A 24,933-nucleotide genomic window follows, 5' to 3' on the forward strand; every position below is an offset into this window, starting at 1 on the left:
CAAAGTTAACAATGCATGTCGACATCCGGTCTCCTCAATTATATATATAAAAAAAAAACAATACATATCGCTATCAGGACTCCTGATAAAAAATTTTAAAAAATGATACACGTCGATATCATATTCGTAATGTTTGTTTTTTCTTGAAATTTTCAGACTCTTTTGCAATCACCGCAGTTGCGTCGCGATGGGGGCCGGCGAGGAAATTGCTCAATTTGCCGCGGGGTGGGGGGGGGGGGGGTCATTTAGCGCCATTGTCGCCATCCACTCGAGAGGGCCGCGTACAAAACGTTCGTTCGTGGGGGGGGGGGGGGGGGGGGGGGGGCGTCGCCACCCGCGGAGTTTCCAGCCCGCCGTCGCGTTTTGCAAAGCGGCAATCAGCCGTCGCCCCCCCCCACCCCCCCGGGGGGCATCTTTTCATACGCTCGCTCGACGTCGAGAAAGGCGCCGTTGAGCAAGGCGGCCGCGGTTAAAAAAAAAATCGGAGCGCAATTGTGAACATGAAGCCAACACAAGAGTGCACAAAACGAGTCACGCGGAGCTATTGAAATGTTATTTTCACACGTGTGCATTCATTGTACGGTAAAAAAAATAAATAAATAAATAAATAAATAAATAAAAGATATACACAATACCGGAGTTATCGGGAAAAATATATTTAAAAAAAGTAGAAGAAATAAATATGGTACTCAAATATATGAACAATATGACAGAAATGATCAATTCACGACATAAACACTGTACCTATTTAAAAATACATCACTATTCGCAAAAGTAAAAACACATTATAGATGGAAAATAAATAGATGCGCGTATATAATATAATATATACATATAAATATCTATATAATATAAACATATTTATATAAATGTAATATATTGGTGCAAAATACAGTGACAAATTGATTTTGAAAATAAAATAAAAATGATTCCTCAAATACTAAATAAATAGAAAGAATCATGGCAAAAATATATATCATGAAACAATATGTAAAATGCAGAAATATGAAACAAAAATATTGCCAAATTCTGCAAAATGAGGAAAAAAATACACTAATATTGGCACTTAAACAAATACAAAATATGACACGAATGATCAATTCACGACATAAATATATATGTAAAAATATATCCCTGTTAGCAAAAGTAAAAAAATATGGATGAAAAATGATTATATTTGTATATATAATATAAACATAAGACAGTATCTATATAATGTAAATATAATATTTACATATGTATTTGTGAAAAATACAGTGTCAAATTGATTTTGAAAGTAAAATAAATGGAAAGAATCATGGCAAAAAAATGTAGCAAACCAACCATGTAAAATGCAGAAATATGAAACAAAAATTCTGCAAATTGTCATCGGAGTCGTGTCACGAGTATGCAGCTGGTGCAGTTTTAACTTTCCTTCTTTGCATCCATTCATCCATCCATTTTCTTAACCGCTTATCCTCACGAGGGTCGCGGGGAGTGCCGGAGCCTATTAGGAGGCGGGGTTACACCCTGAACTGGTCGGCAGCCAATCGCAGGGCACATGGAGACAACCAACCAATCACACCTCGGGGCAATTTAGAGTGTCCAATTAATGCTGCATGTTTTGGGGATGTGGGAGGAAATCGAAGTGCCCACCCGGAGAAAACCCACGGGGGGGTTTGAACCCGGATCCAACTTTCCCTAACCCTTCGCGTCAAAAGCCAGCCGCCCGCCGCCGCCCGATAAACTCAGTCAACTCGGTCGGCTTTTATGTATTCAGCACTTGAGCAACCACAACGACATGAAGGGGCGAATTGCGTAATCACACGTCGCCGTTGCAAAAACACGCCAATATTATTGCGTTGGACTTTTGCCCGCCCCGCGACGGCTGCCCTTTTTCTTCATGTTTGTGTTTTGTGTGGGATTATATAGCAATAGAGAAGCTTAGCGGTGGTTTGCCCCCCCCCCCCCCCCCCGATCCTCCCACGCATTCGTCCATCTATACGCGTCTGTGTGTGCACTCGATTTGTGAATGGGGGCCGTGTACAAGTCCGCGTCGCCTTTGTGCTCTCTCGAGTGTTTTTCGTGCGAGAGGAATTCAAAAGTACACAGAAGAAGAAGAAGAAAAGAAGACGTGCGCGGCGTGTTGGAGCGTAAACGACCTTCGGTTCGGCGAGTGCGCGCCGACCGGCGGGATTATGTAATGTTTACGCGTCGCGTCGCGTCGCACGATAGGGCCCGCCGGTTTTTTCGCGGTGCCTTCGGTGGGATCGATTCCCGCTCGGCGATGGCGTCGATATCTGCCCCGCGACGGACTGGCGACCGGTTCAGTGCGTAGTCCGCCTTTCGCCCGACGCTAGCTGGGATAGGCTCTGGCTTTCCCGCGACCCTTGTGAGGATAAGCGGCTTGCATAACGACATGGCACATGAGCGTTTCCTTAGTGACAGAAACAGGAAGTAGATCACTGCTGTCTGGTCTGCTTATGTCAGCGAGATCTCATTTCTACTTCCTCCGCAGCTACGCCAAAATACTCTTGGCGATCGATCGGCAGGAAGTCCGACGACCATAAACAGGAAGTGCCGATGTTTTGTGCCCCTCCGAGTGGGAATCCTCTCCGGTCCGTTTCCTTCCAAACGCTCGGTGGGAGTGGGCCGCGTTGTCCTGGACAATGGAATGTTCCGCTCTGACATCTAGTGGCCTTCGGGCGCCGGTGCGGATTCCCTGCGGCGTTGATGACGTCATGCACAGTGTTGGGAGGATTACTTTGAAAATGTAGTTAGTTACAATTACAAGTTACTCTATTGAGCGTGCAGTCATGGTGTAACTATTACTCTCTCAAAGGAACTTTTCTTCATTTTGAATGATTGCGCGTTAACAGGACACTTGGAGTGATTAAAACAAATCAAATTAATCGATTGGACCACAAGTTCCTATTCATTAAAATATGTCACGTTTGAGACCGCGGGATGGCACGTGACCAGAGAGAGCCAATCACAAGTGTCGGCTTGAGAAGGAGGAAGTGAAATGAAAAAAAGATTTTTCAAACGGTGGAGCAGCTGGTAAAGCGTTGGCCTGACGTTTCTGAGGTCGCGGGTTCAATCCCGCACCCGCCTGTGTGGAGTTTGCATGTTCTCCCCCGTGTCTGTGTGGGTTTCCTCCGGGTGGGCATCCCAAAAACATGCGACATTAATTGGACACTCTAAATTGCCCCGAGGTGTGATCGTGAGTGTGATTGGTTGTTTGTTTCGATGTGCCCTGCGATTGGCCGCCGACCAGTTCAGAGTGTGCCCCGCCTACTTCCCGTCGACAGCTGGGATAGGCTCCGGCGCTCCCCTGCTACCCTCGTGAGGATAAGCGGCAAAGAAAATGTATGGATGGATAAATTCGCCCTCGGTGTGATTGTGAGTGCGGCTGTTTGTCTCCACGTGCCCTGCGATTGGCCGGCGACCAGTTCAGGGTGTACCCCGCCTCCTGCCCGTCGACAGCTGGGATAGTATCCGGCGCTCCCCGTGACCCTCGTGAGGATAAGCGGCAAAGAAAACGGATGGATGGCTGCAAACGCAAGTGTACTTTGATCGCACATTATTATAATTCCATACAATTTGCAATTCATTTATGCAACCCCTGCATATCACACCCCATACACGTCTAAATATAGTTGTGCATATCATTTCAATATCCGAACGTACACGAGCCCGCTCGCACCACCGCCACCACGTCAATACTTGCGCCTGTAAATTACGCAAAAGGAAAACGAGGACATATTTAAATATCTGTCACGTATGCCGTTTTCTGGTCTTCTAAATCATATCATAAAAAAAAATATATATATATATATATACATACACGTGTCGGTATTCTTTTTAGACCGCGTTCCAGCGCACGTCCACCTCCACCCTCGCCGCTTTTCTCTACTCGTGAGCGTTCTCCGGGCACGCAGCCAGCTGGCGAACGTGCGCCTTTCTGAATGGGCGTGTACATACGTGCGTACGTGTATATGTTTGCGTGTGCGTGTGTGTCACGACCTTTGACATCCCACCAATTTTTGGAATTTTTTTTTTTTTTTATTGCAAGGACATTTTTCCTCCGCCGGAACATTTTGCCAAGCGTGCGTTTAATCCACCCCGCGCGCTCATTCAACACGTTGCGTAATAGGCTTCGGCCCTCCGCGTGCGGGACTCCCTCCCCGCGGGGCGTGTGCGACTTTTTTTTTCCATTTTTTCATTTTTTTGGTGCGCGTTTGTGCGTGAGCGTTATGAGGAAGCGACAGAGGACAGGAAGGGGAGGAAAGAGAGAGGGGGGGGGGCGACTCACGGTGAGTACACTTGTGTGTATGTTTGTGTTGTTTTTTTTTATATGTGTGTGTGTGTATAGGCGCACAATATTTTGCAATTGCACCACGGATTATGGACATATTTTGACACATCCGACGCAGCACACGTGTGTGTGCGTGCGCGTGTAATTAGTACGCACGGACGACATGTGCCCTACTTTTCTCGCCCACAATTGCGCCTCTCAATGGTCTCCTCTCAGCGTGTCGCCGAGGGCGAAGTTACAACAGGCGCTCCGAAAAAAAAAAAAAAAAAAGTGCAAGTCATCACTTGTGTTGTTCTCACATTTGTTCCCGACTCAGTTGAATATCAATTCCATATATTTGCGTGGGGGATTTTTATTTTATTTTTTATTTTTTGAAACGGCAACGGCAGAGACAACAGATTGTTCCGGTCAACTTGATGAAAACAAAATCCTTGATGTGTGTAAACATGGCGGCACGGTGGCGAAGCGTTGGCCTCACAGTTCTGAGGACCAGGGTTCGAACCCGGCCCCCGGGTGGGCACTCCGGTTTCCTCCCACATCCCGAAAACGTGCACCTTTAATTGGACACTCTAAATTGCCCCCAGGTGCGATTGTGAGTGTGATTGGTTGTTTGTCTCCATGTGCCCTGCGATTGGCCGGCGACCAGTTCAGGGTGTAACCCCGCCTCTTGCCCGTTGACAGCTGGGATCGGCTCCGGCACGCCCCGAGACCCTCGTAAGGATAAGCGGCAAAGAAAATGTATGGATGGATGTGTAAACATGGACGAAATGTGCCGGTATCTTGGGGCGGTTACCAAGACAACAACAACAACAATACATACAATAAATGTTATCATCTGGTACTGAAGCGTATTGCTGCCGCCCACCCAAACCGGAACTAATTGCCTTTTTTTGGGGGGGAGGGGGGGTGAAATTTCTTTAAAACAAATCATGTTATAATACAGAGCATATCATGTCATTATAACATGAAACCTTTCATGTTATGATGTGAAATTAATTATAACATGAAATGATTCATGTTATATATGTAATTCACCACATTATAACGCGAAACACATCATGTTATTACATGAAATGTTTCATGTTATGATGTGAAATGAATTATATTATAACATGAAATGATTCACGTTATGACATGTATTTAACCACATTATAACATGAAATATATCATGTTATAACACGAAACGGCCACATTATACACGTGATAGCGACTTTTTTTTTATTTGGGATGTGTAAACACGAACAAAATATGCTGTTATCTTGGGGTGGTTACCAAGACAATAAACAACAACAAGAATACATGCAATAAATGTTATCTGGTACGGAAGCGTATTGCTGTCGCCCACCCAAATTATTTATTATTTTCTACGTTATAACGTGAAACGAATCGCGTTATAACATGAAGCATTTCACGTTATGTGAAATGGATTATATTATCACATGAAATGCTTCATGTTATGACGTGTAATTAACCACATTATGACGTGAAAAATATCACGTTATAACATGAAACATCCACATTATAACGTGAAACATATCACGTTATAACATGAAACATCCACATTATAACGTGAAACATATCACGTTATCACATGATAACGACTTTTTTTTTTTTTTTTTTTTGGGTGTAGCAGCAATACATTTCTGTAATCTGGACTCAATCCATTGTGAAAAATAATGTCAATGGATTTTCAATTGCACAATATGTCCAAAACTAATCGCATCTGTCTAATTTCTGGAGGGTCCACACACACGAATTTCAGGATGCTCGACGAGATTGTCTACAGGGGGTGTAGTCTTGAAAATAATCATAACAGAGGCCAGAAGGACCCCTCGGAGCAAAATGGCAGACTTCTTGTGACTATTTGCGTCGTAGCCAACTGGCCTTCCTCTCTCGTAGCTCACAGGGAGCGCTGGGAATTGTAAAACGTGCCTCAGTAGGTGCTGCTGTTTTGGTTACTTCATTTTTTCTTTAAAGAAGGAAAATAGCCCACAGGTCGATGGTTTGAGGTTTTTGGTTTATGGCTCACGACCACTGACGAAAACTCGCGCCATTCAGATCAAACCTTTTTGAAAACACAACCGGTGGTCCACTGGAAATGACCACAAAATGGCGGACGTCCCGCGCGTTTCCACGCGTACCTTCCCGAGACTTCTTTGTGGCCGCGCTCATTTTCATACCAGGCTGCCGACTTCCACTCCGCTGGCTGAAACCGGCCTCGGAGGCTGACCTGTGACAACAATTCTAGTGGGCACGGTACTAGGCCCGTTTATTTAGGTTTTTCTAATTTATGACTCCGAGCCAATGAAAAGAGGTGTGTGTTTTTATATCAGGACAGTCTCTCTGGTTTTCGCTCTCTCCCTCGCACGCCGACCCGCCCGCCCCTGAGCGTTCTGACCTTAGAAGGACAATAGTGTAGTCGTGCATGAGTGTGCGTTTTTTTTTTTTTTTTTGCTTTACGGTTGGCTCGCGTCCTCCCTCGTTCTCACAGAATCGCGCGAATCCGCGTGCACGCCACTTGACACTCTCGGGTAAGGAAGATCATTGTGTTTGTGAATGCGCGTGGGAGGGGAAACGGAGCACGTGGGGCGGCGGTCGGCTCGGATTGCGGGTTATCTGATAGCGGCGTACGCGCACGTACGCACGCTGCCGAGTCAGCGAGATTCAGGTGACGGAGCGTTTCGAGTGAATGTGGGTGTCCTGTTTCAGTGAGGCAATACTCTCCCACTCTCTCTCGCTCTGATGTAGCTCATGCGTTTGCACCGTTCTACTCCGCAGTCTCCACTTGGCTGCACTTTTTTCGCCCTCAGTTGCCATTTCAGTCTGAATGCGGAAAGCCGCAACGGCCGCGCGAATGAGCATGATGGAACGTGGCGGGTGTCTGTCGCTTTCTGTGATTTTCGTCTGAAAAGGGGTGAAGGTCACGCTCGCTTCACACCACGGTCTTTGTCTTTCAGAACCGTCAGGCAGGAGGCTCGCGGGGCGATGATTCCACATGAAGCACCAGGCAGTCGGCCCCACGTCGTCTCTGGCGGCAGCAGCAGGTGTGACGTCCTGACGGTCTCGGAGTCGCCCTAGACTCGCCCCCGGATCTCCAACCTTCTAACCCCTTTGTCTCTTCGCCCTTAAGGTTAGACAACAATTAGAGGGAGTGTGGAAAGTGAGGACAAACGCCAGAGGAAGGCGGGATCACCGAAAAACAAGCATCAAGAACGTTCTTGAGCAGGGATCAGGATGAAGTCCAATCATGAACGGAGTAATGAATGTCTTCCCCCAAAGAAGAGGGAGATCCCACCCAGCAAGCTACCGTCAGAAAGCCGTTCCCTGATCGCGCCGCCTCCCGTTGCGGAGTCTCAGCCCCCCGAGAACGTGACCTGGCTGGTGGCCGGCGGGAACGGGAGCACCGCGGGTGCCCCTCGGAGCACCGCGGAGTCGGACGTCCCGCACTATAAATCCCTCTGCTCCGGATCCGACTCCATGCGGCTGGTCTCGTCCCTTCCTGCCGTCTACACGTCGCCCGTCTCCCAAACCCACGTGGGGAGTACGGTCCATTACACCCAACTTCCGCCCAATCTACAGTTCATCGCTTCGCCTTACGGCACCCCATACGCCGGCTACATTGCTCCTCAACTTCTTCCGCCTCCTCCTCCGCCACCGCCCCTCTCCTCTCCCTCCTCTCAGAGATTGTCATCGCACGCAGAGACACACTCGGCTTCCTCGCAAGCCTCCAAATATGACCAACAGCGAGCGTCTATCCTGTACGCTTCCACTATGCCCCCGCCGGCCACCTCCTCCCTGCACCACCATCACAGCCTGGGCGCACACTACACCGAGAGAGGACCCACCAGAAAAGAGGAGGCCGGTGCGGGCTCCAGAGAGCTTCACAACGGGGGACTGGAGCCGAGCCGCAGGTTTGGCGCCGCGCCGGAGAAAGCGGTCAAATCGCGTGATGCCTACGAGGCCTGCCAGCTGGTCCTCCCGTCGGACTACGGTCAAGACTCCTCAGCTCTGAGAACCTCCGTAATGCTCATGCCCAACAGCCATGGCGACCATCAGTTGGGTCCATCCCGGGCCAGTCCTGGAAAGACGCATCTGGAGAAAGGCAGCATTCTCCTGGGAAAACCGGTAAGCCGCACCCCACCCTCCTCCAACCATTCTTTTACATTTCCACCCCCCTTAAGTGTAGACAATCTAAAAGCTGCTATCAGCTCGCTATCACCACAGACGGTCATTCAGACGACTCACAGCTCTACGGCGGAACCTCTCTCCATGGGGCTCCCCCCCACCAATATCTATCCCCAGTCGCCAGTGATTGGTTACATAACAGGGGCCAGCGGGACCCAGCATGCCCCAATCAGCTACCACACCGGCCTACAGCAACACGTGCTCATCGCAGGCGCCCAGCCGGTGATCATCCCGGTCAGTACAAGTGGTGTGACCAATCTGGAGCCCCCGACATCCCAAGTGGCCACTTTGTCCACCCAGGCCTGCAGAGGAGAAACTCCAGGCAATCACGGCGGCTCCTACCACCAGGTCGCCTCGAGTGCGGTGGTTCAAGCCCAGCTGCACCTGCCCATGGTTCCGTCGACGGCACCCGCCGCAGCGTCGAGTGGGGCGGCGGCTCCCCCGTCCCTGCCGGCGTATTTCGTCAAAGGCTCCATCATCCAGCTGGCGGACGGTGAGTTGAAGCGCGTGGAGGAGCTGAAGACGGAGGACTTCATCCAGAGCGCTGAGATCAGCAACGAGCTGAAGATCGACTCTTCCACGGTGGAGCGCATCGACGGGAGCCGCGCTTCGCCCGACTTTGCCGTGGTTCAGTTCTCCGTGGGCGAGCACCGTTCACAGGTAGGGATCTTCATATTGTCGGAAACAATGACATAGGACGAGTGAGAATCAAATACCGTTCAATAACACTGCATGGGATCTTTTGCCACCCTTTCAGGTGAGCGTAGAGGTCTTGGTGGAGTATCCCTTCTTCGTCTTCGGCCAGGGATGGTCGTCGTGCTGCCCGGACCGGACAACCCAACTCCTCGAGTTGCCTTGCACCAAGCTGTCGGTGGGCGATGTGTGTATTTCGCTCACCCTCAAGAACATGAGGAACGGATCCCTGAACAAGACTCACCCCGCGGAGCTGGTCCCCACTTTCTCAGCGCCAACCCACCGAGCCCCCAAGACCGTCCCCGGAGTCCTCCGGAGCTGCAGCGGAGGCGGCTCCGGACGAGGGGAGCGACAGAACGGAGTCAGTCCTCTGGGGAGCGTCAGCACTTTGGAAAACGGGGATCTCGGGTTCGGGGGAAAAGGATTCATTTCGAAAGGGGACCCCGGGAAGCCGACGGCGAGCGGCAGAAAGCGCAGATGGTCGGCCCCCGAGGGTCGGAAAGCGGAAAAGGCCGAGGAGCCGCCTTTGACCTTGGCCAAACCATCTTTTATCCCTCACGAGGTGAAAGTCACCATCGAGGGAAGGTCGAATATTGGCAAGTGAAGACGTCGGGTTTCCTTGCAAAACCATGAATGCCCACTTTCTTTAGTTTTTTTTTTTGTTTGTTTTTTTTTTAATCTTGAATACTCTACTGTAGAGACGGAAACACTCTACATGTTGTCACTTTATTATTAAGTCTTGTAGTCCGACACAACGAATCTGTGCAGTTTTTTGGATGGGTTTCACACGGTCTGGTCAAAGCGTGCCAGCTCGTGTGGCGCACGTTAGCTTGTAGCACGTTAGCGTGACTTGGCAATCTTGTCGTGTGTGTGTGTGTGTGTGTGTTTGAGTGTGAGAGAGAGAGAGAGAGAACGAGAGAGAGAGGGAACAAGACTTCTTCGCACCGTTAGCTTAGCGTGTTAGCCTTCCGGCCAAGTTTTGATCCTTCTTTTTGCGTTTGACCAGTTTTAAAATGATTGTCAAACTCTTCTGAATCAGGGGTTAGAAACAGCGGTAGGTGGAACTACGTCGGGTCAGTGTTGGTTTTATAAAAAAATAGATATAAAACTTTGTATAACTGCAAACACACTGGGGCTGGCGAATGTTTGCGTTCGGCGCTAAAAAAAAAAAAAAAAAAAAATCTTACTTTATATTTTTGTAATGAGATTGGAAGAGAGGCTGTCTGAGAGGATTTGGGCTTTTAGCTTTGTTTTGTTTTTAACGCAGTACTGTATGTTTGTTGGGTGGGGGGGTGTAACAAGTAGCAGCAGCAGCACTTTTGGCGAACTAAGCGGGGGGCCGTGTTGTTTTATTTGGGGGGGGGGTCCCGCCGATGTGCCTCAGAGGAGAAAGAAATGTAGGTGGTGAGAAATTTCTACGACGAAAAGCTCGTTGGCCGAGCGAGTTTTGAAGGGTGTCTTTGAATTTGTGTGCAAAATGTCTGTCTACACACACACACACACACAAATACACAAATCAACGCAAAACAGTCGAGGCCATCCCTCTAATTTGATGTCTGTACTGTATCCGTAGTCCGGGGGTATGGAGACGCTTCTGTTCTGGTGCGTTTTTGTCCGCCAGCGGACTGCTTTTTCAACGTCATGCACACTCGTAGTCGAAGAGTACAGTTGCACAGTGCTATGTGGTGTGTTTGTGTATGACTTTGTGTACAGAATACTGTGTATAGGCAAAAATAATACACTCACTTCATGAATATAAACGTATGTGTACAGAGAGCGAGAGCGAGAACGACAATGTCCAGTGTTTCCACTGTGGAACCTTCAAAGAGAATCTTGCAGTTTGCACATCAGGAGGAAAGAAGGAGTTTTTGTTTTGTTTCTCGATTTGGCCGGACCCCGTTTCTCAGACAAGACCGCCAGAAAAAAAAAAAAAAAGACACTGGAGGAGTCCCAAATTTCTTTACTGTAGGGGTAGGGGAACTGACTTGTGGGGATCGAGGGTGGCAATTTAGGTGTAAGTCAAGTCTCTAAGGGTCCTTGGGCCCCACCAACTTTTGGACTCCATGTCCAAAGACCCAGAGGTCAGATTTTGTACAACCAAGGAACTACTTAGGGGTATCTTAGAGAAAAATCCAGGGGAAACCAGGAAGAGCCTTGTGGAACCATCTGGGTGTGAACTTGAGGGTACATTTGAGGCACCAGGGGGAATATAGGAGGAAACCGAGAGAAAAATCCAAGGGAAACCAGGAAGAGCCTTGTGGAAACACCTGTGAGTGACTCCCGAGTTCATCCTGGGGTAACCCCGAGGTATCCTCGGGGAAAACTGGGGAATTAGTGGGGCCAACATAGGAGGAAACTTAGAGAAAAATCCAGGGGAAACCAGGAAGAGCCTTGTGGAACCACCTGAGAGTGACCTCGAGGGTATGTTTAAGGTACCGGGGGGGGGAACATACGAGGCAACCTAGCGGCCATTAAGACCTAGAGGTCAAATTTTGTACAACCAAGGAACTACTTACGGGTAGCGTAGAGAAAAATCCAGGGGAAACCAGGAAGAGCCTTGTGGAAACACCTGTGAGTGACTCCCGAGTTCATCCTGGGGTAACCCCGAGGTATCCTCGGGGAAAACTGGGGAATTAGTGGGGCCAACATAGGAGGAAACCTAGAGAAAAATCCAGGGGAAACCAGGAAGAGCCTTGTGGAACCACCTGGGAGTGACCTCGAGGGTATGTTTAAGGTACCGGGGGGGAACATAGGAGGCAACCTAGCGGCCATTAAGACCAAGAGGTCAAATTTTGTACAACCAAGGAACTACTTACGGGTAGCTTAGAGAAAAATCCAGGGGAAACCAGGAAGAGCCTTGTGGAACCACCTGGGAGTGACCTCGAGGGTACATTTGAGGCACCAGGGGCGGATGTCCTCAATGGCAATCTGCCTTGGCCCACTTTTGAGTTTTGTTTTTGTGCTTGTTGAGCAAACAAGTCGGCAGTGGTGACAGCAGGTGCACAGGTGGATGCTGAGTGGGTTATGATGATGATGACGATGACGATGATGGTGTGCTGGGTGGATGCGCAGTTCATAAATATTAGATTCTAAAGATGCTTTATTTTTTTAACAATAAAAAAAAAAAAAACACACACAACAGGGTTCCGCTTTGTTTTCAAGCGACTCTTCACAATCACAAGCGGAAGTCGTTTGGACGCCTTTTGTGTATCTCGAGCGTGCATGCCAACTTTTTTTTTTTTTTTTTTTTCAATTTCGTTTCTCAAAACGTCCCCGCCGGAACGTCCGATCCGACCAATCGGCCTCTCGGAACCTCGGAAACCTTTTTTCCCCCTTTTCTTCAGGTTCGAAACACACACACACAAAGTAAACTCACGGAGCCAAAGCCAAGTCATGCTCGCGTTACCATGGTTACCTAAGAAAGCAATATCACGGCACTTTGCTCGCGTATGACGCGCGTTTCGCGTTCACGCGCACACCGAATCATTCCACTGGAGTAGTTGGCAATAACCATATTTCGTCGGTGATCCTCCAGCAACCAAAACCCTCACGAGAGAAACAAAAATCTCTTTTCAGGAGCGCCTGAACGCATCGTCGCATTCGGGGGCGTGTCCTCGTATATATATATGCAGTAAATCAACGCGACCCCCCCCCCCCAAAAAAAAACCTTGGCGGGACGCCCTCACGCTCTTTCATCCTCAATAACCGTTAGCTACCTTTCCTGCAGTGGCGTAGCGGGGGAACCAAAGTGGGGGGGGGGGTCACCCCGGGGGCAGAATTATTGGGGGGGGGGGCATTTCTCAGGAGAAGTAGTAGTGCCCGCCCGGGCCCAACCCAGAGGGCACCTGGGGGCAAAAAAGGGGTGATCTAGGACCTACTTGGGGGTGACCCAGGTGGTCATGTTGGGGTCACCCAGCAGGAAAATTGGGGGTGCGAAGGAATCGTTAAGGGGGGAGGGGGGGCCAGCTGCACGACCTTCGCTACGCCACTGCTTTTCCGGGCTGCTTGCTTGCCTGCCTAATTTCTTTATTTTCATTTTTTTTTAACTTATATCCCGAAGGCAGTCGACTGTTTATGAGTGAGCGATAGGAGAATTTTTTTTTTTTAATTTTTTTTTTGCTTTGACGTCAAATAAATGTTCTGTCATGTGCAATATGAGACTAAGTCACATTTCCTTTTGTTCGCCGTCTCGCGTGCCAAGTCGACGTAGCGTCACGCTAGCCGCTAGCTTGCGCGTGTTCCCGGTTCGTCGTCGTCCTCGGTTCATGTTGACAAATGTCGTTGCCACAGTGGGGACCACAAACTCATACATAAATATATATAGATATATAAAATGTAATTTTTAAAAAACACAACAGGTGACGCACATGCGAGTTTAGGTTTTTGAAGGACTTTATGATGTGTCAGCACTTTGGGATCCGAGCTCGGGTGGCAGCCGCCATCTTGGACCGCAAACTTCTCTTTGGTGCATAGCAAAAGACAAAAATGGGTGACTGGGGTTAAAAAAAAAAGAAGAGAAGAAAAAATATGAAAGAAAAAAAAAGACAATGTAATATTTCTTTGTTTGTCTTTGGTGTAACGCGGCACCATCTTGAATTGCTGGCTTCTCTCCAACCATTGACAAAAAGTGTCTTGTTGAAAAAATATATATATCATTTCAATCCAAATTTTAGTTTTTTAAAAAATTCATTTATTAATCTTGGATTTTTTTTTTTTTCCACACTGGTGTTTGCCATCTGTCATCTTTGACCACCACTTTCTGTCCTAAAGATTACAAAAGTGCGTGACTATTGCGAAAAGAGCAGATTTTTTTAACAACAAAAAAGAAATTCAGTTTTCACTATCTTAATTTTGTTGTTGTTGTTTTTGCCTTTCTAATTTTTTTCAATGTTATTTTTTACATTATGTGGTGTAGCACCTGCCATTTGGGCTGCTAACTTCTCACAAAAAGAATGACAAAAATGGATGGTTGTTGATGGAAAAATAATGAATATTTTGCCCCCCCACCCAAAAAAAAACCATAAAATGGAATTTTAGATTTTCTTTTGTTTTTTATTTTTATTTTTTGCGCACATAGTAAAGCAAAGCATCTGAAATGTGGGGCCACGATCTTCTCTCACGTGGATGGAAAAAAGTGGGAGACTTTTTATGGTTTGGGGTAAAATGGACAGTAAATATAAACAAACAACTACAAAATAAAACAAAAAAAAAAACTTTGCACATGCATTAGCACAGCAACAATCATCCTTTTGTCACGCAAATGACCCGAATGGGGGAAGAGAATGGAAAAAGTCAAAATATGTTAGCAAAAAAAAAAAAAAGATAATTTTGTAAATCTATTTTGCACACTTTAGCGAAGAGAAGACAAAAAAAAAGGGCAGAAAATACGATGGAATTTGTTTTGTTTTTGCTCTTCCGCGTTGTCTAGCGTAGCATCCCGGACCCGCTAACGGCTTTCGGCAAAACCGGGGCGCCATTTCCCGCATTTTTCTCCGATTTTCTTTTTTCCCCGCACATGAACTGAAGGGGGTGTTAGTCGGGGTCCAACGGGCGAAGGCGCCACGCAGGCGGGCGGGCCGTCGCCCTCACTTTTTTTTTCCTGCGGTTCGTTTGTGTGCGTATGTTCGTCAGCCGCTGGGAAACTACCAGAATGTCCAGTGTTATTTTTATTTTCATTTTTTTTTCAATTTTTTTTTTTTTATGACAAGCGTCCTCAATGCGGACGATCACTTTTCGCTCTGTCTCTCGAGTGTTTGAGCTTTTTGGACGAGAAACCACAGGAAACGGATGAAAGAGTTTTGCGGGCACTTTTGTTGTGTTTTGAAAATTGAATCCAGATATTTTTCATTTGAGTTCATTTTAATTGTTCGTCCATAGCGCTGGATAACCAACTCAGGCAGAAAGGAAAAAAAAAAATTAAAAAATGAAACATTTTCAAAAGAAATAAAACCTGCAGACCCAGTATAAAGGGTTTAATTAATTTCCAAGGTGGGTTGTTTGGCTCGTGGAAGATGTGTACATTTATGAGAACTAATTTAATATGATTAACAACGATGATGATGATGATGATGCAGTATGTGTGATGCTGGAGATAATCTGGGAATGTCCGCCCTCCTTCACCGTTTTTGCACGCCGAGGAACTGAACTCGACAGCGGCTTGCAGAGGACGATGTGGCCTGTGGGGGGGGGGGGGGGGTCAGTGGTTCCCAGTTTGTACTCACTCGTATTCAGCATCTCCTCCTCCTCCTCCTCCTCCTCTTTTTTCTTCTTCTCGTTCTCCAGCCATGGAGAAAGCTTGTGGCTGTACGTATTTGACGTATGTGTACAAGTGCACCTCTTTGAGATAACAAAACAAAATGAAATCTTGACATATCGGGAATAAACGGGCACTTTGTGGTTTTTTTTGTGTGTGTGTGTCTGTGTGTGGGGGCCACTTGTCTGTCACGTGTGTTGTTGGAAAAAAAATTGAAATGTATGATGAATGGCGTGTCGATGCAAATTGCACCTAAAAATTTAGGAATTTTGTATTGGTTTAAAATAGTATTATTATAAATTTAAAAAAAAAATGAAATGGGGGAAGGGATGGCCATAGAATTTTTTGTTGCATTTGGTACATATTTTTTTTCCCCCTGGAATTTATGACTTTTAAAAAAATATATATAAAATATAATTTTTATTAAATAAATATAATGAATGTGGGGGGCTTTGGAAATTTTTGTTTCATGAGGGAATTAAAATTATAACGTTAAAATTAAAAAAATAGTGGGCATAGAAATTTTAGAGGCATTAGGTAGATTATTTTTTTCCCCTGGAATTCATGACTTTTAAAAAAAATATATAAAATATAATTTTTATTAAATAAATATAATGAATGTGGGGGGCTTTGGAAATTTTTGTTTCGTGAGGGAATTAAAATTTTAAAGTTAAAATTAAAAAATAGTGGCCATAGAAATTTTAGTGGCATTAGGTAGATTATTTCTTTTTCCCCTGGAATTTATGACTTTCAAAAAAATATATTAAAAATATAATTTTTATTAAATAAATATAATGAATGTGGGGGGCTTTGGAAATGTTTGTTTCATTAGGGAATCAAACTTTTAATATTAAAATTAAAAAATAGTGGCCATAGAAATTTTAGTGGCATTAGGTAGGTTATTGTTTTTTTCCCTGGAATTTATGACTTTTAAAAAATATATATATAAAATATAATTTTTATTAAATAAATATAATGAATGTGGGGGCTTTGGAAATTTTTGTTCGTGAGGGAATTAAAATTTTAAAATTAAAATAAAAAAAATAGTGGCCATAGGGAAAAAAAAAAGAAACTTTAATGGAGAAGCAAAAAAAAAAAAAAAAAAAAAAAAAAAACCGCCTTTTTTTAAATCCCAAAATATATGTATGGATATTTTCCCTCTTGAGCCCCCCATTCTCCCCCCCACAAAGAAACTTAAGTGTAACATCCACACAATGATGAGCACGGATGAAGGAGTTAGCAAGTTTGCAGAAGTGTCTGCATGCACTTTTATTGGACGGAACCAAAAAGTAACATTGAGGAATTTGGGCATTTTCTTGTCCCCTCAAAAAACAAACGAGCCCCACTCGCCCCTCCGCGCCACGAAGGGCCATGCCTCGACTTAAGAGAGATCCACTCACTACTCAGCTCACAAGTCAAGGCACCGCTGTAAATACGTGGCATCGTTGGCGTCCATTATTGAGAGAACATCAACAATCATTTCGCGAGGTTGACAGCAGATAATCCTGAGACGACTTTGGGCCGGGCGCCTTCAAGCGAACATTTGGCTCGACTGCTGCGTGACGCGGATGAAGGTGGTCCTGCGGCTCAGCTCCTTCAGCTTGGCGGCGCCCACGTAGGTGCAAGTGGATCGCACGCCGCCCAGGACGTCGCGGATCGTGCTTTCCACGTCGCCCCGGTACGGCACCTCCACCGTCCGGCCCTCCGACGCCCTGATACCAGCAAAAAAAGGGACAAATATTTTTGCATCCTCCATGAAGCCAAATTTGAATGAATGAGAACCACAGCCAACTTTAATCCTGAATAATCTTTTTTTAAAAATATATATACAGATGCATAACAGTTTTATAAAGTCAATATTATTTATTAAAAGAAAATTAAAAAGCATAAAGACAGTTTATCATTTCCCAAATGGATAAGAGGTAAATATGCTTCATTTATTTCTAGTGTGAAACATAAAAAAATAGTTAGTTCAGTGTCAATCATTCTGTTTATTCACTTGCCATTGGTTCTCGTGGAAATCGGGATAGCCAATCGTATGCCTCCTTTCTCGTGGGGGCGGGACAAGATGGCAAGCGTCACACAGGTGACATCAATCATGTTTGTCATCGCGGTGTCAATAATATAATATTAGAATCGGCGAGTTTGCTGATAATAAACTCGTTTGTGAGCCCCCCCTCCCCCCGACCAAGAGGAGTGTTAAATTTAGTTGTAAACGGGAGGTGGGGGTGAAATTCCTGTTAGTTACTCTCTAGTTAGCATTAGTATACACATTTCTGCAGTTTGAGACCATAGCCTAGCTTTTAGCTTTGCGTGTGACATGCTAAAGCTAATCGAAGGTGAAGTCACGTAAAGGTGGATAAATTGCGTTTGAAGGAATTGGTGTTCTAAAAACTGCCGTTTTGATTTTCGAATGGATTCCACGCCGCCGTTTTGAAATATCGCTTAGAACCCAGTTGAGTTGACTCTTCACTGCTCCAGTACGGACAAGCGGCTATATGCATTGGTCCCAGTTAGCAATGCTAACCATCTCGACAGTAAGTACTGAATGATTTATCCACTTTAAAAAAAAAAAAAAAAAACTTTATTTTTTTTTTTTACTTAGTTTTGAATTAAGTGACTATAGTTTAACATCTTAATGACACAAGTTTCGTGAACAGGCCTAAACTAATTGTCCACAAATAATTGACTTTGCCTAAAATATGTATTTGTGTTGGAATCCTTATTATGCAAATCAAGATGTGTGTGTACGACACAAACTCAGGCCCAGTAATAAATAATAAGACTGGTCATTCAAATATAAAATGACATAACACCTGGGTGACATATATTTTGGTGTGATCATTTAAGGAATAAATATAGATTTTGTGCTATAGTCATCTTAGTCCAAATATCGTTCACGTCGGTGAATTATTTATGAACGGTAACACTTTGTCCACAAATCCGTGTCTATAAATCCATTCATCACATTTTCTTTGCCGCTTATCCTCACGAGGGTCGCGGGGAGTGCTGGAGCCTATCCCAGCTGTCAACGGGACACCCTGAACTGGTCGCCACCCAATCGCAGGGCACATAGAGACAAACAGCCGCAGTCACTATCACACCTCGGGGCAATTTTAGGGTGTCTGTCTATAAATCGTGAATGAAAAAAAAAATCACTTATGCCATTGTATACTCATAAAGGTTTAGTGCAACAGTGGTAAATTACGGAAGCGTATTGCTGCCACACATTATAACATATGTTTCACGTTATAATGTGGTGAATTACACGTGATGACGTTTCATGTTGTAATGTGAAAAGTTTCACGTTATAACGTGATTCATTTCAATGTTATAGTGTGAAACTTTCATTTTATAACGTGAAAGGAATTGTGTTGTCACAGGAAAAGATTCACGTTATAACGTGTAATGAACCACATTATAACGTGAAACATATCACGTTATAACGTGGTAGTGACTTTTTTTTGGGGAGGGGGTGTTGCAGCAATACGCTTCCGTTACATTTCACTTACTCGTTTATATACTTATAAATGAAAATAATTAGCCCGTTCTAGCTCATCTCATCATCTCCGGTCTTACCTGTACTCGGCCACGCCGCCCACGTATTTCTTCATTGCCGTGTCGGAGCTCATCCCGTAGAAGATTTTGAACTTTTTGCCGTTCTTCTCGATCAGATCCCCCGAGCACTGGTCGTGACCCGCCAGCATGCCGCCCATCATCACAAAGTCGGCGCCCGCACCTTTTTGTGGTGGAAAATTTACGCAGTCGCGTGAGGGGAAACCGAGTCGTGGTGTTTTCTCAAAAAGTGATCATCCATCCATTTCGTTTGCCGCTTATCCTCATGAGGCCCGCGGGGAGTGCTGGAGCCTGGAGGCGGGGTACACCCTGAACTGGTCGCCAGCCAATCGCAGGGCACATCGAGACAAATAGCCGCACTCGCAATCACACCTACGGGCAATTTAGAGTGTCCAATAAATGTTGCATGTTTTTGGGATGTGGGAGGAAACCGGAGCGCCCACCCGGAGAAAATCCACGCAGGCACGAGCGGGGAGAGCATGCAAACTCCACACGGGGAGGGCTGGGATTGAACCCGGGTCCTCAAAACTGTGAGGCTAACGCTTTTACAACTGCTCCACCGTGCCGCTGCAAATAGGAAGTAATTTTAAAAAAAAAATTAACCGATACATTTTCACCCTTTACGGTGCGCCGTGAAGGTGAAGGTGCATCCCGTCTGTTTTGAGGCGTCAAACGTGAAAAATAATTAGATTTGTTGACTCACCAAAGGCTTTGGCGACATCGCCAGGGCAACTGCAGCCGCCATCCTGTACATAAAAACAAAAACATTAAAATTAGTCAAGGCACCCACACTGGGCCTTCGCTTGAGTGAGGGCTCCCTCTTTTGGCCACCGTCTGCAGTGCACGTCGGACTGGAACCGGACCCGATGCGACTTTTCCAGCTCTAATGTGCTCTAATTTTTTATTATGATTATATTACGTACAGAGATGATGTGTCCTTTGAGGCCGTGAGCCGAGTCGGCGCATTCGATGACTGCGCTCAGTTGAGGGTAACCGACGCCAGTTTTGATCCTCGTTGTGCACACAGACCCTGAAATGCACACAATGAAAACTTTAAAAGATGGATGATAATAATAATAATGATGATAATAGTGTCGTCATATTATGGTGATTGCCTATTTTGAGTAATGCTCGTAAGCATTTTTCAAAACGTGATTTTTTTTTTTTGCATTGGTTTAAATTCAATTTACTAGTAATTTAAATTGTATATTTTGGTCATATTTAACACCTACTGCATCTTTAAAACAATTTGGATACATTTTGTTAGAATTTCACATATCAAAAAAATTTAGTCACACAATGTGAGATTTTTAATTTTTTCCTTTTGTATCGTCTTTAACGATTATTGAAAAACTTTTCAAACTAGTAAATTATTAGTAGTATCATTTAGACATTACACGTACTTTTTAATTGTATACATAATTGATTATGGTGTAATAAAATTGGTTTTCAAAGAGAAACTCGGTATGAAATGTAGCAAATAGCACAACTGGAGAGTAGAACCGGCACATAAGGAGCAATATGCTATACCAATGCATATTTTATATTCGATACAGAGCAACTATCCAATTAAAAAAAAAAAAAAAAAAAAAAAAAATGTATACGGCCTAGGAGTGGTTAAGGTTGCGTCTTCTGAACTCTGCCTAGTAACAAGTGATGGTTTTTGTTTTTTGTCCCCCCCCCCACAAGGCGAGGGTGTGCCCACCCGGTCCGATGCCCACTTTGATGATGTCCGCCCCGGAGAGGATGAGCTCCTCCACCATCTCCCCCGTCACCACGTTGCCGGCCTGAGGAAACATCCAAACGTAAGGACTTAAATTCATAATTCATCCGAAAAATAAATGCTAAATAATAATAATTACAAAATTGTGATTAGAGAACGAGTGAATGTTTCCCAACGAGAGTCATTCTCTCGCGTCCTAATCATTGCAGAAGGATTTATAGATGATTTACCATAATTTGCGTCTTTTTTCCACACGCTGCGGTTTATGCAGCTAATTTGTGGATTTTTTTTTCTAACGGCCACAAGGGGGCACTCGAGCGGAAAAGGTAAGAGTGAGACCGGTGGAATGTATGTGCCAAGGAAGTGACTTTTACCGGTCACGCCCAGTTAGCGCTGTGCTAGCGTGTTACTGCCGTGTCTCAGTGATTTTTACCGGTATGTTTTTTTTTTTCTTTTTTAAACCGGCCCTGTTAGTGCTAGCGTTAGCATTAGCGCGGCGCTAGCATTAGACTGTCTGCGTACCGTCTTTGTAAATATCTCGTGTTTCAATGTGGGCACTTGCAGGTTTGACACGGCTGCGGCCTACGTATGTACCAAATGGTATTTCCTTTACAAAATTACCGGGTGAGGCTTATAAACGGGTGCGCTCTGTAGGCCGGGAATTACGGTATCACGATCAAAATCTAGTTATTTAAAAAAACAAAATGCATGCGTACCATGATGGTGTGCGCGGGGAACTTCCCTCGCACGGCCTTGACGAAGTCGACAAAGTGCTCCGAGTAGCCGTTGGCCACGTCCAGGCAAATATACTTGAGGGCGGGCACGGCCGCGGCGATGGCGCACAGCTTGTCCAGATCGCCGCCGGCGCTGCCCGAACTGGCGGCGACGTGCTGACATTTTTTGTCACCATAGAAAAAGTCCACAAAGGACACAAAAATGGCAGTGATTGAATTCATTTTTTTTTTCAGATAACAATACAGACCTACCTCCAAGCACTCTGGGTGATTAGCAGCAAAGTTCTTCCATTCTTCCACCGTGTAGTGTTTGTGAATGGCGGTGAACAGCGTGTGCTGAAAACGGCCACAGTCCACTCGTTACTCGATATGAATGCAAATTGTCGCATAATATTCAGTCCCTTTTGATCATTTTCAATGAAATGTAATGGGAGCGAATCTATTTCACTTAGCCTTTTGCATAAATCGGTACCAAAGAGGTCGTTCTCGTTTTCAAAAAAAAGGTTTGTGACCTTTGCTATGAATACTAAAATTACCCCCCAAAAATTCTGCTTGTTAAAAAAAAAATTGCGTTATTGAAGCTATTTATTAAAATCAAATGGGAAATACATTTAAAAACTAATTTGACTTAATATTTTTATTATTTTATTTATTAATAATATTATACAGTAAAACCACACTGTATAGTTTGCAATAGATTTACATTTTTATTTAATTGAAATGTCCCTACTTTGCTGAGGACCCGGGCCATCTCAAAGGTTCCGGTGGTGTCCATGTTGGCGGCGATGATGGGGATTCCGGAGTACGTCTGCTTCGAGTTGCGGAATGTGAAAGTCCTCTGCAGGTCCACCTGGTACCAAATATTGCCACAAATTATTATTATTATTATTATTATTATTTTGCGCTCCAGCTCTCCTCTTCAATTTGTACCCGGCTTTCTCAGGAGTCGGCCTATACAGACTCTTGGCCTTATGTTTTATTTTCTAATGTAATTTTTTAAATAATTTTTTGTAACATCGTGTGAAATGTAACATCTAATCTAATAGTATTTATATCAATGCACTGAAAAAAAACTGTTGGTGGTCCAAAATGAGTTGTGGGAGTGAATGATTGGATTCAAGCAGGATTCTCAGTACTGTATGGCCACTTGTGGTATAAGAGCTCCCCCTTGTGGTTTGTAAAAGAATCAAAGATGAAGTGCTGTTCAGTTGTATTTCACTTTTTTGCACTTTTTAAAAATATTTAACAACTCTTGGATCTGGAGAAAATTTTGAAACCTCTTTCAATTCTATATGCGGGTGGGAGGGAAATAACAAACGAAGAGGTTGCCAAAGTGTGCACACCTGTTTATAACTGGGTACGTTGTTCGGATTCAACCAATCACATTCAAACTCGGGTTAAAGGGGAGCCAGCACACAAGCCACCTTGGATTAAAAATGTTAAATTCATCTGTCCTAGTAGGCTTTTTTTAAATTATATATATATATATGCATTTCTCCAAAACTTGGGACGTCGAGACTTTTGTCCACTATCCTGCACGTGACTTAGTTTGACCTCCTCGGCTGCCTTTGCTGGCGTCCGTCGAGTGCGATTTCCCCCCGTTGGCGAGCGGCCATGTTTTGCCGAGCCGCCGCATTGGGAATGCGCTCGCTCCTATTTTTAAACTCCCTTTTTCCCAGAAGTCCTGCTGGGACTCGTGCCGCCGCAGACGTCCCGCTCGCGCCCGTTTCCAGAAACGCGACCGTCGCGGCGACGTCGTCCGTGCCTCGCAGTCACGATTCGTGATCCTGTTGTTTTTTTCATAGTTTTCGCATAAACAAAAAAAATTAAAGTGTCAAATTTTACCGATTGGGGTTGCCGTCCCAGCGTTCTGCACTGTAGTATCCGTAACTTTGAATGTGCATTACTCAAAAACGTGGCGGGCAGGTCTGGTGATTTTGTGATGAGGGACTCGGAATTGTGGTATTTCTTTTCCCTCTTTGAAGCCGCGGCAAGCAGGTTTCGGGGTTCACGTCTTTTGGGTGCGCTCGCTAATCTGGCAAGCGAGGATTCGACCTGCATTTAATGCCGCGTCTCCAGCCCACGAGCAAGCGCGGAAAAACTAATGTGGTCCAATCTAATTATGGCCGCGTGGAGCATTTTTTTCTTTTTTTTTTTCACCTTTGGAGAAGGTCACGCTGCTCTTTGAGAGGTGCCGTTTGGTCTGATTACACAACAACAGGACATTCACAGTCGGATATGTTGATAACGTATCGCAAAAACAAATTTTGGCTTTTTGAGGCGAGTCTACTTCCTGCGCGCAACAGTGTAGCACGACATAGTCAGTACCTCGGAGCGACTCTTCAGGCTGCTCCTTTTGGGGCGGAACAGGACATCCTTGAAGTCAAGCTTGAGGTCTGCGTCCACGCGAGGCATCCTTGATGATGATGATGATGATGATGATGTAATTCCTTTAAGGAAGGCTACTATCGCGGCAGTGGTGGTCCCCTGTCCGAAGCCCGAACCGCCAAATCCGAGCCCGCGGGACGCCAGTGTATTTATAGCGAAGGGGGGCCCAGCCCTGCCCCGGCCCCCATGGCTTTATTTGGGCTTTCACACCCTTACTCCTTCATCTCCTCTTGCTCCGGTGTCACTCTTACTGCAGTTGTGGCTGCTGCAGTGCTAAAGAGCACACCCGCTGTCCACTAGCAGCATTGCGACCGAACCACACGAGTGGGCACGAGCGCTTGAGAGCAGGTTGGGGAAATGGTTGCATCCGGCACCAGGGCGTCATGTCGGCATTGAATCCCGCACACGTTGCGAGAGGGTTCCTGAAAATGTCATTTGAGCCTACAAGTGGTTGACAATTTTTAGTTTGAAGCAGACCCCTTCTGTTGATTTGTTCCAAACGTTTTTGAAAATGGTTGCATCTGGTAAGCATACAATTTAGCATATATGTTTATCATGGAAAGATGCAAAACTAAATTAATAAATCACATTAGAATCTAAGCTGTAAAATGCAGAAAAAGATGTTTTGATTTAGCAAATGTCAGATTATTTCTTATGAAACAAAAAATAAAATATTTGCATCTGGCACAAACGTGTTTGATAAGTATCAGAATCCGGGACAGAATTAGAACCGGTCGGTTCGGTTTGAAGTGGGTTTGGGTCCATTTTCAGTGGTCGTACCAGGTGCAAATCATACAAGAGATTTTGCCATTGGTGTTTGAAAAATGAAGACCTGGCCCGAGATAACACAGGAACAGGAACGCTTCTGAGGCTGATTGAAGTGCAATTTCAAAGTGGACCAGCAGGTGTCAGCATAGTCACACTAAACTGAAACGTAGGCACCACAACCCCATCCTGTAATTTTCCTATTTTGAAGCCATCTTTTGCAAAATACATTGAAATAATTGTGGATTTCTTAAAAATGACATTTTATATCATTATGAGCTCGACCGCTCTGTTGTGCTTAAACGTTTGTTTTTATTTT

The 24,933-nt window shown here is 45.2% G+C and overlaps 3 protein-coding genes across 13 annotated transcripts in view; 2 read left to right on the forward strand and 1 right to left on the reverse strand.

The window, feature by feature from the left end:
• Positions 1-11,887, forward strand: part of atxn1a (ataxin 1a) — a 47,322-nt gene extending 35,435 nt beyond the window's left edge. For 4 of the 7 annotated variants that reach the window (XM_061820314.1, XM_061820294.1, XM_061820300.1 and 1 more), the window contains exons 3-5: positions 7,255-7,341; positions 7,428-9,142; positions 9,240-11,887. In XM_061820314.1, coding sequence (XP_061676298.1) covers positions 7,532-9,142; positions 9,240-9,779 — 2,151 coding nt within the window. In that variant the 5' untranslated portion in view covers positions 7,255-7,341; positions 7,428-7,531 and the 3' untranslated portion in view covers positions 9,780-11,887. The remainder of the gene's footprint in view (positions 1-7,254; positions 7,342-7,427; positions 9,143-9,239) is intronic. The other 3 variants (XM_061820321.1, XM_061820331.1, XM_061820341.1) reach the window with 3 other exon arrangements.
• A 4,463-nt stretch (positions 11,888-16,350) lies between these two features.
• On the reverse strand, positions 16,351-24,428 carry gmpr (guanosine monophosphate reductase). 2 transcript variants are annotated; one of them, XM_061820513.1, is made up of 9 exons: positions 23,790-24,428; positions 22,192-22,311; positions 21,714-21,797; positions 21,444-21,617; positions 20,710-20,791; positions 19,928-20,034; positions 19,708-19,750; positions 19,008-19,167; positions 16,351-17,140 (listed from the first exon to the last, which is right to left on the reverse strand). In XM_061820513.1, exons 1-9 carry the CDS (start codon positions 23,874-23,876, stop codon positions 16,960-16,962), a joined length of 1,038 nt encoding a protein of 345 aa, XP_061676497.1. In that variant the 5' UTR covers positions 23,877-24,428; the 3' UTR covers positions 16,351-16,959. The 2 variants fall into 2 exon arrangements, with proteins under 2 accessions (XP_061676497.1, XP_061676488.1); XM_061820504.1 differs by having other exon boundaries at positions 21,444-21,797.
• The window catches only part of dtnbp1b (dystrobrevin binding protein 1b), a 45,749-nt gene continuing 38,311 nt past the window's right edge, over positions 17,496-24,933 (forward strand). For 3 of the 4 annotated variants that reach the window (XM_061820570.1, XM_061820631.1, XM_061820597.1), the window contains exons 1-2: positions 17,521-17,965; positions 20,694-20,809. The gene's annotated coding sequence lies outside the window, so the exon portion shown is untranslated. The other variant, XM_061820578.1, reaches the window with a different exon arrangement.

The sequence above is a fragment of the Syngnathoides biaculeatus genome, chromosome 1 (genome assembly GCF_019802595.1).
Source record: "Syngnathoides biaculeatus isolate LvHL_M chromosome 1, ASM1980259v1, whole genome shotgun sequence".
Taxonomy (NCBI): Eukaryota; Metazoa; Chordata; class Actinopteri; order Syngnathiformes; family Syngnathidae; genus Syngnathoides; species Syngnathoides biaculeatus.